We start from the raw sequence: 17,487 nt of genomic DNA on the forward strand, positions 1-17,487 counted from the left end.
CAAACGTTACCAAAATCGAAACGCCATGATGTGTTGAAGCTGAAAACTGCAAAAAGGAAAAATATTGTTGCTGTGCTCACTTGTCTGACATATAGTCAGCCCAAGTCCACGAAATTACTCGTGGCAAAGAGCACAAGATTACCCCTGTCGTTGGCAACAGCCGTGAGCATTTAACAGGTGACAGTGCGATTTGTCTCAGTTCCGCCCCCCCCCCCAATTTTAGTGGAGAGCATCCCGGGGACGAGTCCGAGGGTCTCCCACCTCTCTCCCCTTCCACCAAACCTCAAGAGAGGACTTTTGGCTCGCCGCATATTTTAAATGCCGTCATGCTGGACCTACACTATATATTTACAAACATCCATGCCTTCTGCGAGATTCGAACCCTGCACTTTCGGCACGACAGTCAGCGACGCTAACCAATTTACTAGTTGGGCGGCAAAAGAGAAAAATTTGCAAATTTTACAAAATATGAAATAAAAATCTGAAAGCTTTCAGATTTTATATTACCCTGAAAGGGGCATTTTTTCTACGTTTTGTGGGTTACCTTTATTTATCAAATATCATATTCTTCGCACCTAAACCATAAAATTGAATTCAACAGCAATATCACAAAATATTTAAAGAGCATAGCTTTAGAATCTCCGATACACAGTCTCGCGCCTGAAGATAATTTTTTCCCCCTTACAGTGTTGCCACTGAACGTTTTGAAATCGTTGAGTTTCTTAATCAAAAACTTATAAATACTTTAAAAAATAGGAAATAGATAATAGAACAAATTCCAAATTTGGTCTTCCAGAGGCACATATGCGGGTGGAGACGTACGTTATTCAAAATTTGATGGCTGTAGGTACCATTGTTTTATTACAATGACAGAAACATACATACATTTATTCAGCTTCTTCATTATTTAATTTCTTTAAATGTAATATAGGGCTCTAATATATGGAAGTAACAATTTAAAAAGTGATTCGTCGTTTATAATGAATCAACGCAGAATGCCAAAACGAAATTAATAACCCTTCTGGGCCAACGTCGTTTGGGCTAATAAAGAAGTTCATAATTATTTACATTCAAATGCATTTATTTTTTCTGTGTGAATCAGAAAATATTTAATATTAAAAAGAAGAGAGAGAGAAAGAAAAGAAAGATAATAGGTCTTTATTCTCAAGTCTTGTCCCACGTGGAAATTTTTCGTACTTTGTTTAATTTAAGTAAGTTATTTAGTATTCCATTCAACATATTAGAGTTATTTGAAATGAATGTCAGTATTTAACTTTCAATACGTTTGAATTACAAAGCGTAATCAACAGAAATTTCTTGTAGATACCAAACTTTAGATTTCAGAAAGGAAACTAAATATAAATTGGAATTTTTTTCTTTTGCGTCATTATTATATTACTGTTTACGTATGCTTTGACAAATATTTAGTAAATGTAATTTTTATTTTAATTAAAAAATTGGTTTTGTAGAAAAAAAATTACTAAATTTTCTTGAAGGTTCTAAAAAAGTTTTTAAAATACTTAAATAAAAGTGTAAGTTTTTTTAAGGAATTTTTAAAACTGCCGCGTACAATTTGAGTTTGAGACCAATGGCCTATAGCGTTTATAATGAAGTAATGAAAGACGATTTTAGTAAACATTACGCACACATATTTAGATCTAAATTTTGTGAATAATTTAAGGAATTATTAATTCCTTGCACGAATGAGGAGGAGAAGCAAAGATTTTTGCTCCTCGATTAGAAACTTCGGTTCTATATGTTAGTAAATCATTTCTGATTAATACTATTATATAGTTTTGATTTAAATGAGTTAATGAAGTCCTTTGAAATTATCGTCCCTTTTTTCAATGACCTCGAAAATCTTTTGAAAAAAAGTGTGCTAATAAACTGGAATAATCCGGCTTGGCGCACATTGGCGTTGTTCTCTGATAGTGCAGCGTGCGGCAGTTCCACAAGCAACAACTGCTGACCAACTTGCACGTGGAAATACTTCCAAAGACCGGTGGAGCTTTTTGAAGACCTTAGAACGGGAGAGATCATGACAGGTGAGTTTCAAATTTCGTTCATTCTACTCACTATTCTATTTCTTTAACTTCTATGGTTCTTTCCGGTCAGCAAATAATTAAAAAATTGTAAGAACTGTAACAATTTATTTCTGGGGAGGGGCAATAAATTCGTCACTGCTATGTTCAATTTGACGGATATGGTAACAGTTTCTTAATTGCAATCATTTTCAGAACATTTACAATTTTTTTAAGGGATATTTCTAGAAATATTGTGTTCTAGAGGACGTGAAAGGTTTTAAATGACATAAAAACTTGTCTTGAAATTTGTCGTTTTGAGTCCAGTGAAATTTATTATTTCAGTATTAGTTGAAAATGCTTTCTCGTCTTTTCAAAGCGTAGAAAACATAGTTAAGAAATCTTTTCTGTAACTTTCAGATTAACATTTAAACAAAATTAAAAGAATAATTAAATATATCATATTGGGAATATCTTATGATTTTTAAACACTTTAAATTTTGTGAGAAAAGAATGAATGTACGGTAGTATTTTTTATATTGTTACCGGCAATGTTTGAAACGCCGGCAATCTGTAGAATACCTGGGTTTTAATAAAATGTCGGGTGCATTTAGGCAAAATATGAAATACGATATTTATTAAATACTTTCCTTAGGCATTTTATATACTATTTCGGCAGTTTATAGAAGGACAACTGCTATTTAGACAAAGTATGAAAAAAGGTCACGGTAAGGCTATTATTTAAAAGGCGCGCATTCATCGACCTATGTATGAATATACTGAATGTGTTGATATTCGAAATGAATCAAAGATTTATTTGAATACTTTGCCAGTTTGTTACTTGGCATTGCATAAAGCCCTAGGAATCCTTTCATACATTTTTATACTTTTCGCCACTTTTTGGCATTCTACAGATTCTCGGGTTTCATACATGGCCAGTAACATAGAAGAGAATATTTATACAATTAACTATTGATATTGCAGTAAATTATTTTGTCATACTGAGAATTTTTAATTCTTTAACATTTATTATTCATACGATGAAGTTAAATACTGTTGTGTTAACTTTTAGCCAAACGATATTCTTTTATTGCATTGATTAGGGAAATTCTTTTTTGGCAAGCGTAGGAAGAAAAATTGACATACTTTGTATTAGCTTTCGTGTATAAAGTTTCTGTAGCATTTAGAATAATCATTTCATTTTTAATGTACTGCGGTACACATTTTTATCCCCCGACACTTGTGTGTTTCAGTTTCGTCTACAAGTATCCAGTTTACTAAATAATGACTGTTTGAAGGACTTTTTCTTCCTCGTTTACTATTCATCATCGTTTTTTTTTTTTTTTTTTTCAAAACGGCTTGTTTGGGCAAAAGTTATTCGAAACGTTTTTGGCAAAAATTACAATTTATTATAAATTTTGAAAATAAGCTCGCATAAGTTTGCGCATACTTTGAATAAGCAGTTGGTATTTAATACAAACATGAAAGTGAGAGGACATACAAGAATTAGTTGGCTAAAATTACTTTTCTTGCGCTTTGACAAATTTAACCAATGTTCGTAACGTGTAAGAATGTTACACATTGTTCCTTTTCCACCATAGTTGAAGTTTTAGAACTGTTATGTTTTCTCCAAACTCTATAGGTTCGATAGAATTTAAGAACATGGAGCTGTTTTGATAACTTCTAGAGAGTTGTATAGGAAATATAAGCAAGCATTTAGGGCTGTATGTTTAGGATCATTATCCTGACAGAACTTAAATGTATTCTGCATTCCAAGTTTTCTTATAGATGTTTTCAGGTTGTCATTAAGGATATTTATGTATTATGTTATAGTAATTCATACGGGTTTCGATAAACACTAAATTTCTTATTTCAAAGGCAGGGAAACATCTCCAACCCATTATGCCTGTACCCTCGTGCTTAACATTAGGCAAAGGCTTTTCGAATTCAATTCTTAATCCAAATTTTACCTCATGTTAATTAATCTGTCAGACCCAAATATAATAAATTTTTGACTTTGTTGTTCCAGTATTACATAACTTTGCTTACCATGCATTTTGCTAATGAATTTTAATCCAAATAGTGTCTCCAAATTCCAATTACTATAAAATAAAATAATATATTTCTTTTCCTACCGAAAAAAAAGTTGCTTTCAATGGAGTATTAATTGAAACAACTGCAACAGTGTAAAATCTGAAAAATAACTTTGACAGTTGTTTTGAAGGCTCAGCAGCAGCCGAGAGTTAAAAGTTGTTGAATACTTGTAGTTCGACAGAGGCGCAAATCTCGCCCAACGCGTATGGGCATTTTCGTGATTTTCCCCGTGTGTAAAATGAAAACATGAGTTTCCTTTAGGAGGTTCTCTCCGAAGGCGTCCCATCCCATAGACAGCCTTTCCGAAATTTAGTATAATAAAAATTATTATTTTGAATTGTAGAGTCGTAGGAAAGCACTGGACATCAGAATTTAGGGGCGACAATTTTTTTTTTTTTAACTTAATGATGCACTGAGAAGCAGAATTTAGAATCCGCAGAAGAACGCATGAGCTGTAAAACATCTAGCGCAAACCCTAATTAAGTTATGAATTTGTCATCCAAGAGTATTGATAAAAGTTTTCACCACAGGAAAAATTTCACTTCTTACAGAGATTTTTAACCACGGGCCATAAGTTTTAATTCTCAGCTTAATTTTAATAATCTATAAAAATTTACTGATCTTTTCACATATGAGTGAATTTAACCGACAATCACCGGTGATAAATGACCTTGATGGCCACTCGAAGCCGAGCGAATAAAAGCACTGAAAACTTGTAGTTCAGCATAGGAAGTCGTTCACGAAGGCATACATAGATAGCTCTCGTGTACTTTGCCTTAGTCACTTTACATTAAAATTTGGATTCATAAATTGAATTTATTCTCTTATTACTAGGGCCGAGTGGTTAAAACCGCTGAATACCGGAAGCTCGACCTGGTTTGCGATCGATTCCAGGCGAATGTATTGGCTGCATAGTCAGTTTTCTTAGTTTTCCCCCTGTGAAACATTAATACGAACTAGTTCAGAAGTCAAACAACAAAAATCAGTTCTTCCATTGGAGAACTGGATTTTCTAGAGGCATTTCACATTCATAAAAATCTTTCTGTTCTAGTTAACGATCCTAATTCCAATCCAAATTTGCCTTCGGCTTTTAGAGAAATTATGTTTTAGTTCTGGTTTCGCCAACAGATGGCGCCACTTGCTTATTCTTGTCCAGGCTTTCTTATCTTATCTAATCATTATTTCCTATCTTGTTCATTTGCGGTTTTGCAGCTGAAGATGATGGTTCGGTAAAACCATCGAAACTAGTCAAAAAAACTGATTTCTGTTGTTTGACTTCTGAATTAGTTTATTCGATGAACTAGTTTTTCTCGAAGTTTCTCATGAAGACATCCGACACCTCTTATGCAGCCAACCGTCGTTGCTTTGCGGTATTCAGATAGCCTAACTTAACCCTGTACTTGTCCTATGCAGGTGACCTGTAGGTTAGTTATGCCTTTAGCTTTAATATTAATAACCTGATATAATGTAAAATGCATTTAGTTTCTAATGTGTTCAACTGAATTTTTAAGTTGCCGAGCGGATAAAAAGCACTGAAAATTGCTAGTTCAACTAATATTTAAATCCAGGTGAAAGATCAGTTCGCAAGAGTGTTTTCGTAATTTTCCGCATGTATACCGTAAGTACCAGTCAATTTTCCTCAGAAAGTCGTCCACGAAAGAATTTGATATGACAGGAAATGAAACGAACAAAAACAGTTCACATAAAAGCAAGTCACGTAAAATCTCACCACACCGTTATGATTTCCAGCTAAAAATAAGCGCGAGTTATACCCCATAAAAATCTATAAATCGTGCTAATTAATTTACATGAGATTAATCTTATTCAAAATTTGAAGATGCAGATTTCATTAACTTTTATTTCTACTTGTCAAAATTTCCGAATACATTTATGTGGGAACATTTTTTTTTAAGTTGAAAATTAATAACCTGAAGAATCAGGCTTATCGGTGAGATTCTATACTTCGTGATAAATTTCTAGTTGATTTCTCTAAGGTAGCAAACTATCGTAATCAAAACGAAATGAGGAGTTGTAGAGGAAAATTGCAGCAAAAAATAAAATCCTTTACAATTATTGACAAAGATATGCCTTTTCCGTATACGTCGAACACAATTTAATAAATAAGAAAGTTAATAGATTGTCATTGTTTGTTCTCAAGTTTTGTCTTACAGCTTCGTAATTTGTTTATTTTTCAGTTTTAAAGTGATTAAATAGTTCATCTTACATATCAGAATTATTTTAAATAAACGTCAGAGTGCAAATTAACTATCCTCGATACGTTTTAATTACGAAGCATAATCAAGAAAAATTTCATTCGGATCCCAAACTTCGAATTAAACCGAAAATTAATATAAATTGGATTTTTTCCTTTGCGTTTTTATTACCGTTTATGTATGCTTTAATAAATATATAATAAATAAAATTCAGAGTACAGTTTAACCAATTTTTGTAAAAAATAAAACTTTTCATTTTAGGGTGTGGAGAAGAGAAAAATTCTGGCCCCTTAGTTGTTTTCGGATTGTGCATTCAGCCCGCATGCAGTTCGATTTCAAACCATTGCCATGTGCTACGTTTCTGATATATGTTCCTATAAACTAATTGTTATAATCATTACAAAAATTTAAAGAAAAAGTTTCATGATTTGGTGCCCCAGAAAAAACTACAAATGAAGCTAATTAATTTTCACTATAACTATTTTCTCTATTCGATATAAATCTTATTCAAAGATTTGAAGAGATCTGTTTAACTTTTATTCGTGCTTGTCAAAAGGTAAAGACACTCGGTTATTAATTTGCGTACTAAGAGGAACCGTTTCGTTTGGAAATGCATTGAAATAACTTTTATTTATAGTTGAACATCAATAAGAAAAGAACCTAATTGACTGACGAGCATCTACAATCCGCGATGATAATTTCTAGGATTTTTTTTCCTTTCTCAGACTATAAATGATGAGGGTCAAAACGGCATCATTTAGTTGTAAAAAGAAATAAAGAAGAGCGTAATTAAGAGGTTAGATGCAAACTTAATTATGCATCGAAAGAGAAACTTAATAAATAAGAGAGACAAAATTATTATTCTCAAGTTTTGTCAAACTTAATAAAGTTCCTCTGAAACTTTAAAGTATTCATACTTCTTTTGTTTTTAGTTTAAAGTGAGTTATTTGATTAATTTAACATGTTAGAATTATTTCAACAAAATGCCAGTCTAAGAATTTAATATTTAGCCTTTTAAATTACAAAGTGTCGTCAACAGTGCCGTACTTTAGATTTCAGATCAGTATGTAAGTTTGAAATTTTTCCTTTGGCATATTATCGCTACTGTTTATTTTAAGTTTTGATAACTATTTAATATACAATCTGTTTAAAATATTTTATATTGTGTTTTTTATTTTTATTAATAAAATTTTTCATTTTGTTAAAAACAAATTCTGGCCCGTCAGCTGCTTTTAAATCCTGTAGTTCGGCGCGCATGCAGTTTAAGTTTTAGGTTACAGAAAACTTCTACTTAAGTCGAAATGAGTTCATGACGAAAGTAAGGTTTTTTTTTTTCTCCCATGAAATTTTAAGCTTGCAGTGTAACTGTAGAAAATTGTTTGGCGCGTACTGTCCCCAAAACGGAACAGATCGATGAATTTTCATGAACATTTGCTACATTATTTTAAAGAATAAAAGTTGTTCATAACACCATGTATCTCGTACAGAATAAATTTTAGTTTACATTTCTTGGAGCATAATTTAGAAAGCTGTTAAGTACTGCCATCGCCTTAGCCGAATTTCATATCTTACAGTAGAAAAATTTTTAGTTTCGCAAAACTAAAGAAAAAAAAACAAAAGTGATGTCTTGTTCAAGAAACTTATATTTTTATCATTTTCAAGGTGGCGTGGGAAATCCTGGCAACGGCCATTGTGAGAAGATCAGAGATTTTAATCACGTTCTAGTCACCGGAGGAGCGGGTTACATAGGCTCCGTGCTTGTGCCTTTGTTGCTCAAGGAAGGTTTGGAGGTGAGTAATGTCTCTTATTTTTTTTTTTTTCGTTCGAATTCCTGTTCTTTTTTTTCTACAGACTTTCACCGTTTGCTCAGATGAATCTTAATGTCTACTATTAAATAATGAAAAATTTGTTTCCATGTTCCTCGCATTGTGGGGGGGGGGATGGCACCTAAAGACAGAAAATTTTTAATACACTTGGTCCTTCACAAGCACATGGGCACCTCAAGGCCAAATTTCGAATTTGTTTTATAAATTTTATTTCATATTTTGTAAAATTTTAACAATATTTGATTAACAAACTTGACTATCAGTGACTGAAATGCAATAAACGTAGTTCTTAAAATATTTTCTACTTAATCTGATTGATTTAAACAAAAATGCCTTATCTCTACTCCTAAATAATGAAGAATATGCACAGTAGGCGCCGCTTAATGTGATCAGATTTGTTGACGCTGTTTTGATAACTTTAAACGATTAAAAAAATAGCCTACGAAATAATACTGAGATTTAACCAATTTAAAGTAAATACCATCAGAAACGTATAAATAGTTTCACAGTATTTTTTCAGAAAATGTAAGTTTCTTTATGAACTCCTCATAATGTTTTCATAACTTCTCATAAGCTTAGTTATGAACAGTTAATAAATTCTAGAAAGCATTTAGTGATGCTGTACTCCTAATACTCATTGGAAAAAAACATCAATGTAAAATTTAGGCAAAAAGTAGCCTCGTGGATTTGAGCCAGCTTTCCTTAGAAGGCCCTCCAGGAAGGCATCCTTCCTCTTAGGCAGGTAATTCTCGCGTGGCATCCCTCCTCTTAGGCAGATAGTTCTCGCGTGCTTTGTCATAATTAATTGGAGCAAATCAAACTTTAATATATTTCATGTCATCCCATCGGCCTTGAATTAGTCTGGCGCATAATAACCTTCAAGGTTTTGTGCCATTAAAAGTCAGCCAACCCATCGACATTGAAATTGTCGCCAAGCAGTGTGATTTAGCTTCAGTTATGGATAAACGTGACATTCACAATATCTGTGCTTGCTTTCATTTGATGTAACCCACACTATTCTCAATAAGCCACTTTTTCTTATGAAGGATATCGCTGGTCTGCCACTAGTCTGCTGTTTCAAATGTAAACAATCAATGGCCGCCATAAAAAAAATGGCTTAGCGGCACTTAAACAACTTTAAAATTGTTCATAATTCTAAAAATATAGCACACAGATTTACTAAAGGCATAAAAACCTTAACCGGAAGATAAAAACAATATAGTTCAATCATTTTTCAAGCAAAAAATGTACAATTTACAAGCATATAAGAGTAAAGAAAGTGAGATCACTGAGCCGGGTAACAGAGTGGATATATATATGTAAATATATTTATATATGTTTGGTGCTGCCGATTACAACCAAAATACGAGGTGCACATCTACATGCTATATCAGTCCTATATACAAAATTTCAACGTTCTGAGGCTACTCGTTTTTGAGTTATGCGAGATACGTACGTACATACGTTCGTACAAACGCCACGAAAAATTCTCTTCAGAATTCATTTTAAAGCAGTTTTATAATTTTTTTGGAGGAAACGAGTATTTTTTTCTGTTCTTACGTACAGATATCACGCAAAAACATCGTTAAATTGCATTCGATAGCGGTCAAAATGGATATTTTCGTTGAAATATGCTGCCTGAAACTTTTCGCGATTACAATACTTCCTTTTTACTTCGTACAAGGAAGTAAAAATACTTAGATAAATAAGCTTTCTTTCACTTCTAGGGATTTTCTCTGTGTAGAAGTGTGCGAACATTCAAAATGGGAATCAGCTTATGAACATGAAATTTAGACTATCCAATTAAATGCTAATATATTTTATATCAGAATTATTATTAAAATCAGTTCAATAACCTGAACGGTGCATTATAAAGTGAATTAGTCATTTCGTAGTTCCTTTAAAATGATGTTGCAACATGAAAACCTTCCGGTTTTTAAAGATTTCAAGATTGGCTAGTATGCAGTGTTGGACGATTTTACCGCTCGGCTGCTGGTGGCAAGACACAAATTTTCACTTGCGCAGCTTTTAGGCGAACAAAGGTATTTGTCACCAAGTACATTAAAATGTTACTATATAAAACTATAAAATTAGGCGTAAATAACCTTAGGTGAATATTTTAGTGAAGACTGTATCGATTTCGATGGCAAATAGGTAAGTTATCAGGAGCAAAGAAATCTGCAACGAGAGAGTTTGTTTTGTATTGGCGTGTTTCTTTTCTCTTATATGAAAATTACTTAATGGTGTATCTTCTGAACTTGAAATAATTCATAGGCATCGACATTAGCATTTTACTTGATTCTTTTTTTAATAGCTTCTTTAACACACTCTTTTTTTTTAAATCTTATTCGTTATTTTTAGTTTAGCTTTAAAATTCTTGAGAACTTAAAGCTGTGACTGGATAATTCATGTTTGGAGTTGATTCCGTGCAATGTTCTACTCACCAGCAGCCGTGCGATTGAGTCGCTGAACACTGTTAGTTCAGCCTGAGGCTCGAATCCCTCGAACGGGGCTGGCTACATAAGCGTTTTCGTGGTTCTTCTCATGTGTAACATGCATACGAGCCAGTTTTCCTTAGAAGGCCCTGTACGAAGGCATCCATCCCCTTAAGCAAACAGCTCTCGAGTGCTTTGTCATAAAAAATTGACCAAACTGTGCATTATCCAGAAGGTAGTGACAGTGGTAGCCCGATAGTTATCGAAGCTCGAGGCCAACATGTTTCCGAGGTCTTCTCTTATTGGAATGCTCACCATGCAGAATGTCAACCCAAATATATAAACATTTTGTATTCAATCGAAATAGTCTCAAATATCGCTATTTTTTCGGAATCGCTTTTCAGATTTTGGCACCGAATTTTATCGCCATGTAGTTTTAAAGAAATAACACGATGAAAGTTTAAAAAAGTATGCCTTCTATTGGAAATTTGAAGACGAGCTATTTTTAAATATTTTGTGATTCTGCTGTTAAATTTTATGCGGCGTATGCGATAATTAATAATAAAGTTAAAAGCACAAATAAGTTGTATAAGCCATCTTGTTAATAAAAAGGTACTGATAGAATGAATTAAGAAAAGACTCGGAAAAATAGAAAAATGGATGCAACACTAACACTCTATCGGGAATTCTAAAGATGTGCTATTTATAAATATTTTGTTATCTTGGCGTATGCGCCAAGAATAGTATGTTAACTTTATTACTGTATGTGGGGTAAGTTCAAAATGTGGGGTAAGTATGTGGGGTAAGTTGTCACGTTAGGAGCGAGTCCAATAACAAATTGGAAACCTGCGGCGCTCAGCGAGATAAAAAAAAAAAACTTAACAAATTTAGTACGACGTTCTTAACTTAATTCATTGCAAAAGTTTGCGTATCTTGTTTAATATTTTGTTCAAGGCTAGTTTGCATTTCTTTCGAGTTTAAATTCTGGAGGATGGGTGGTTCATAGTTAATCAGTAGCATCAGTTTTAATATGCATACTTTTTCGAACAAAACTCGAATTTTCGATCTTTGTAGAGTATCTTAGCACGACTTCCATGCACACAGGATTCTTTGCAATTTCTCATGCTTATCTTATATTAGAAAAAGAGAATGTATATGCTAAGAATGCAGTCAGTTGATCAAGGTCAAAGGATTTCTCCTTTTCCCACCTATTTACGAGTAAGTATCTCATTGTTCGCAAAGTTTGAGTTATGTTGGAAAGTAAAACGATGGATCCACCTTCGTTTAATATTTACCTAATATTATTCACCTATTATTAATTTCGTGTAATATTATCACCAAGTCTCATTATGTACTACAAATCGTCAGAAGTTTGATTTTCTATTTGTTAGAGAACCGAGGTCTTATTAATCATTAAATAATTGAATGTGTGTATGTTCCTCGCGTTATGGCGAAACGATGACACCAAATTTCGAACACAAGGGTTTTACTATACAAGAATAATTTCTGCGGGTAGAAAGCCGATTAGCAGTTCCATTTTCTGCTACCTGCCAAGCATTTTAATGAGCAATTAATTTCTTTTATCTTCTGTTTCTATTTCCATGTAAATTTATCAGTAAACTTAAAAGCGTAAATGAAGAACATTTTAAAAACTAAACATAATTAGTTTATTTTATGCATAATTTATTCAAAAAATAACATTGTCAGAAATATATATAAAAAGGAGCTCTTTTTGTCATTTTAAGCAAATGAGCTTAGTCAAGAATTCTGGTGTTATGCATGATTTTTCCAGTTAAGGAAAAAAACCTGACAGCTTAAGGTTTTATGCGTTTTTTAACGTTTTATGTGTTATCTTTATTAAACAGCATGTTCTTCCCACTTAAACTGCATAAATTCAATTCAACAGCAATATCACAAAATATTTAAAAAAACAGCATATCTTTAGAATTTCCGAGAGACATCCTCATGCGCTGGAGATAAATGTTATTTTCGTACAGTGTTGCTACTGCCCGCTTTGAAATCGTTGAGTTTGTTAATCAAAAATTTACAAAATATGAAATGGATAATAAAACAAATTCGAAATTCGGTCTTCCAGGTCCGCATGTTCGGGTGGAGGATAACGTTATTCAAAATGTGATGGCTCTAAGTACCACCGTTTTTCCACAGTGCGAGAAACATACATATATTCATGCAGATTTCATTATTTAATTTCTTTAAATATAATACAGAGCTTTAATATTTGGTGGTAACAATTTAAAAACTGATTCGCCGTTTATAGTGAACCGACGCAAAATACCAAAACAAAATTAATAGCCCTTCTGGGCTAATGAGAAAATTTTTATATGATAACAAAGAATTCGCCAACTTATGATTTGATAAAATAGAATTTGGTACAATGGTACAAATTAAGTTGGTATAAATTTTAAATTCGTGGTAACTTAATGCATTTTTTTTTTTTTTTTTTTTTTTTCCATTTCTGTTGGAACATTTTGGAAATCGCTTATAAAATAGCTTCGAGGAGTTTTTTTTTATTTTTTTTTTATCGTGAGCTCCTACGTTTTGCCCACCACATGTACTTCGCTAAGTACGACTTCAAATGTTTTGATGTTGCAACGTATTATGCTGTCTTACGGTTGCAACATCGTCATGCCCTCTTCGAATGACTAATAAAACTTCGCCTAGGGCAAATTGGAACATTGACGCTTACTTGGTAATATATTTTACTTGTGTAAGAGACTAATAGCATCCACTTCATTGTTTGGAACCACACCTATAGATCCATGATCAAATTATGAAATCCGTTGGGGGGGGGGAAACTGCGTTGTTAATACTTCAAGAAACAAGACCTTCCAACTGTTGCATTAGTGGTTAATTTGTGTAACAAAATTGGCAACTATTTGCTCTTTTTTGGCGAAGTTTGGTATTTTCTCAGTTAACATACAAGGACCCAGAAAAGGAGGCCTCTACTCTGACAAAGCCTAAGTCGATAAATATATGTATTTTACCGGCAAAGTATGAAAGCCGGCCTTTTATAGAATACCTAGAAATTTTATAGTAGGCCGAAAATTGGCGAGCAGGTATGAAAAGATTAACATTTCATACATTTCTTTTACTGGCAATCCGATAAGTAGGAAATCGATTCGTTTCTAATATCAATACAAACAACATTCATTCATACATTTCATTTGTCTTCTTGAAACAGAGAGGCGTACATTTTGGTTTGTATAACTTTGAATTATTTTTATGTATTTTGAATATCACTCTTTTATTTTTTGAAAATAACATTTGTATTTTTAAGAAATGCACGTCTTTTAAACGATAGCTTTATCATGATCTTTTTTTCATACTTTGCCTAAATAGCAATTGTCATTTTGTATATATAATGCCAAGGTAGTGCCTAGGGAAAGTATGATAATCCTCATATTTTACAATTTGCTTTTATAAGTGCCTTCCATAAAATAATTAGGTATTCTTTAGAATGCCGGCGTTTTATTACACTGCCTGTAACATAGGCATCACCTTATTCACTACAGTTCTTACCGGCCTTTATTTTCGCAACCGGTGATCGCACATATACTTCCCGTTACGCAACTATTCCTGTTTTGGAATTTTTTATGTAAAAAAGTCAATTTTTAAAACATTACTCAATCTAATTTGTTTTTCCGGTCTCTATATTTTAATAAAATTTTATTCTCTTTATGAAAAGTAAAATACCAAAAATTTCCTTCCCCATGCGACAAAAACTTACCTTGATATTTGACCTTAAAATTCGGAAAAATGTTCAGGGACCATGCAGAAATTGAAGAGCAAATTCTTTGCAAGTGTACTTGGCTAAAAATGAAATACCCTTTAGGAAACGTTTTCTGATAGATATTGCGTTAGGAGTATTTCTATGCAGAATTAATGCGAAAAAATATTGATCAACATAATGTTTTTCAAAATGAGGATCCTATTTACAGAATCTTGTGTTCCAGAAGGCACCGACAGGCTTGTGTATTGGCGCGTAGCGAACTCTTAATACTATTTACGTTAATTAAAAAATTAAAAACATTTATAGTTTAATGAATTTTTTACTATTACCAGGTTTATTCTAAATAAAACTAGATGACAATATTAACATATCTATAAGACTTGTGTGAGAATTCTTTCTCCGTGCCCAGTGTAAACTAAAGACTTTAATAAATCAAAGGAATAACAGTGAATGGAATTTAGCGGGGAAAATCTACCTCTATCTTACAGAGTGTGTTCACACATTTTTAGAATAAATTCTCTTAATTAACGTTTAAATTTAGTTTTTTAATGTTCATTTTGATAGCCCTTTTGGGGGGACATTATTTGATTTTTATATCAATCTTATACCATCCATTTCTGCCACAAAGCCATTAGTCGCATAACTCATGTATGCATTTCTCATTTCTTTCTGAGGTAACGGCTCTCTCTATATACTATATTAAGTCTGCTTCGCGATTTTCTATCATAGAAGGGCTTTTCGTAAAATTTCCATACCTATTGATTTCTGCCCACCAGCGGCCGAGCGGTAAAGTCGCTGAACAACTGGTAGTTCAGTCCGAGGCTCGAATCCAACAAACGGGCTGGCTGAGTGGGTGTTTTCGTGGTTTTCCCCATGTGTAACGTGTATACGAGCCAGTTTTCCTTAGAAAGTCCTCCACGAAGGCATTTCTCCTCTTAGGCAAATAGCCTTCGAGGCTTTGCCGTAATTAAATAACCTAACCTATTGATTTCTAGTTCTTTTCCACAACTTTCCAGAATTTATCCAGCATGGTAGTTTGGGCTTACAAAAAGCTCTTTTCGAGAGACTAGACACAATAGTACATAGGTGAAACATGAGCGACCTTCGCAGAAATACGTTGAGAAGTAGTATCTGCAAAACCTGTATCAGTTCATTTTTTCCAGGAATACAATGGTGCTCTTTGAAGTTTCACTCCGAAAGTCATTGAGAAAAACAAAATTTCTTCTGTGAATATCAAACATATAAATCTTTGTCTTGATACTACGTTGATTTTAATATTTTTCCCATTCTTCTTATTTTTAATTTCTCATTTCAAAAGAACGCTGCGAAACTCTTACTTAAACTGTCGTTGCATTCACGAAACCAGCTCTATACATTTTTTTTTCTCTACGTTTCCGATAATAAATACACCTTTTTATCGTTGATGTCATTTAGTTAAATCCATGCTTTATCTAAAGTCAGAATATACATTTCCGTTTATCTCCTGCTAAATAGATTTTCGTATAGTTGCATGCCTCGGCGTAAGCTGGTGAATATAATGTTTTTAACTGGTATGTCATGGTTTATTATTTTATTGTTACTACAGGTATATTTAAATACTCTGCAAGTGATTCTTTATCGAAATCGTTCTATTAAGTGTAAACACCCTTTGTAGTTTGTTCGTTAACTGGCCTCTTAATGCAAGTTGTAAATGATATCGACTATCGAACATTTTGGAGTTCAATATCTCTATAAATTTTTGTCGTACTTTTTCAAATTTTGGTGCGTTATTTTTTAACAAGTACAAAGTTTTCCTAAATATATAGAAATATCTAGGGATTTTCCTACCGAGACCAGAGGCATGTATAATGTTAGATTTCGAATTTCGAGCAAAACTGATTTTTTTTTTTTTTTTTTTTTTTTTTTTTTCAAATTCAAAAGTGTGAAAATAGGAATTTTTGAACCATTTGAAACAGTTTTATAATTGGAAGCCTGTACGACCAAGGGTTGCGAAAATAAAAGCTGGGTAAGACTTTTCGGGATACGGTGTAGAATAAATTATATTGCAGATAAAAATTTTGATGCTTTATAATTTGTATGAGCCAATTTGTATTAAAAGTATGAACCAATGTTATAAGTACATTATTTTAAGTTCTAAAAAATCACCTTCTACTCCACTGCAAGTAGCGAAAGTCGGGGGTAATAATAGGCAGGAGGGTGCCAAAAACGTTTCAATTTTTCTTTCTTGAAAGACGGTAAAGTGCCGCCTTCAAATGATGCTCATGGCTATGAAAGAACAGCGTGAGTTGGGTATACGTTTTTTTCATGAGGTCGGTGGTTCGTAATTTTGAAATGAAATTAGTGTTTGGATGATGCTGATGCTTAATGCTGTAGTGAAAGTTGTGAGCAGTTCTGGAAATGTATCTTTGGACAGATTTCTATTTTTAAATCTGTATGTAATCTTACAAAATTGGCAAAACAACCTTGTGTTTTTTGTAGATTTTAGGCAAGCCTCGATTCATTTCTAGAGAAAACAGATACAGGTCCATATTCATCAGAAGCTAGGAAATCTGCAATGAAAGAAAACCCACGGTTGTATTTATACCCAAAAGGAGTAAAGCGAACGACAAGGTAGCTCTATCTGTGCGTGAATACCGTAACACAAATTGAAAATTAAGTTCATAGAGTTTTAAAGGCATTAGGAAGAGCTGGATTGGAATTAGTTATTAACTAGGCAAGATAAATCTTTGTGAAGGAGAAAAGCTTTAAGGAAATCCAATTTGCTAAAGGAAGAATTTTTTTGGATAATTTTTGCAGACTCAAAATTGTGATTAAATTTCCAACTATGATTAGATATCGGTGATTAGTTAATTTCGCCTTTTCGAAAAAATTCATAAAGATTTATCTTATTTATTTAATGAATAGTTCCAAACTAGTCCTTCCTAACGCCTTTAAAACTCTATCAACTTAATTCTTCTCTTCTGATTACTATATCTGCCGATAGATAGTGATACCTTCTCGTTAGTTTTACTCCTTTTGAGTATAAATACAGCCGTGGCTTTTGCTTCGTTGAAGGTTTCTTTGTTTCTGCTGAAAAGGGACCTGTTCCTTTTGCCGTGTGGTAGTTTTCACTAAAAAGTAAGCCAAAGATAAATGTGTTGCTTTTCT

At 33.0% G+C, this 17,487-nt stretch overlaps 1 protein-coding gene across 1 annotated transcript in view; it reads left to right on the plus strand.

The window, feature by feature from the left end:
- Positions 1–1,827: 1,827 nt before the first annotated feature.
- Positions 1,828–17,487, plus strand: part of LOC118196940 (uncharacterized) — a 39,384-nt gene continuing 23,724 nt past the window's right edge. The window contains 2 exon segments of the mRNA XM_085825137.1: positions 1,828–2,045; positions 7,991–8,118. Coding sequence (XP_085681263.1) covers positions 2,039–2,045; positions 7,991–8,118 — 135 coding nt within the window. The 5' untranslated portion in view covers positions 1,828–2,038.

Source organism: Stegodyphus dumicola, chromosome 10 (genome assembly GCF_044657685.1).
Source record: "Stegodyphus dumicola isolate Sdum_Otavi_A_Nest chromosome 10, ASM4465768v1".
NCBI classification, from domain to species: domain Eukaryota; kingdom Metazoa; phylum Arthropoda; class Arachnida; order Araneae; family Eresidae; genus Stegodyphus; species Stegodyphus dumicola.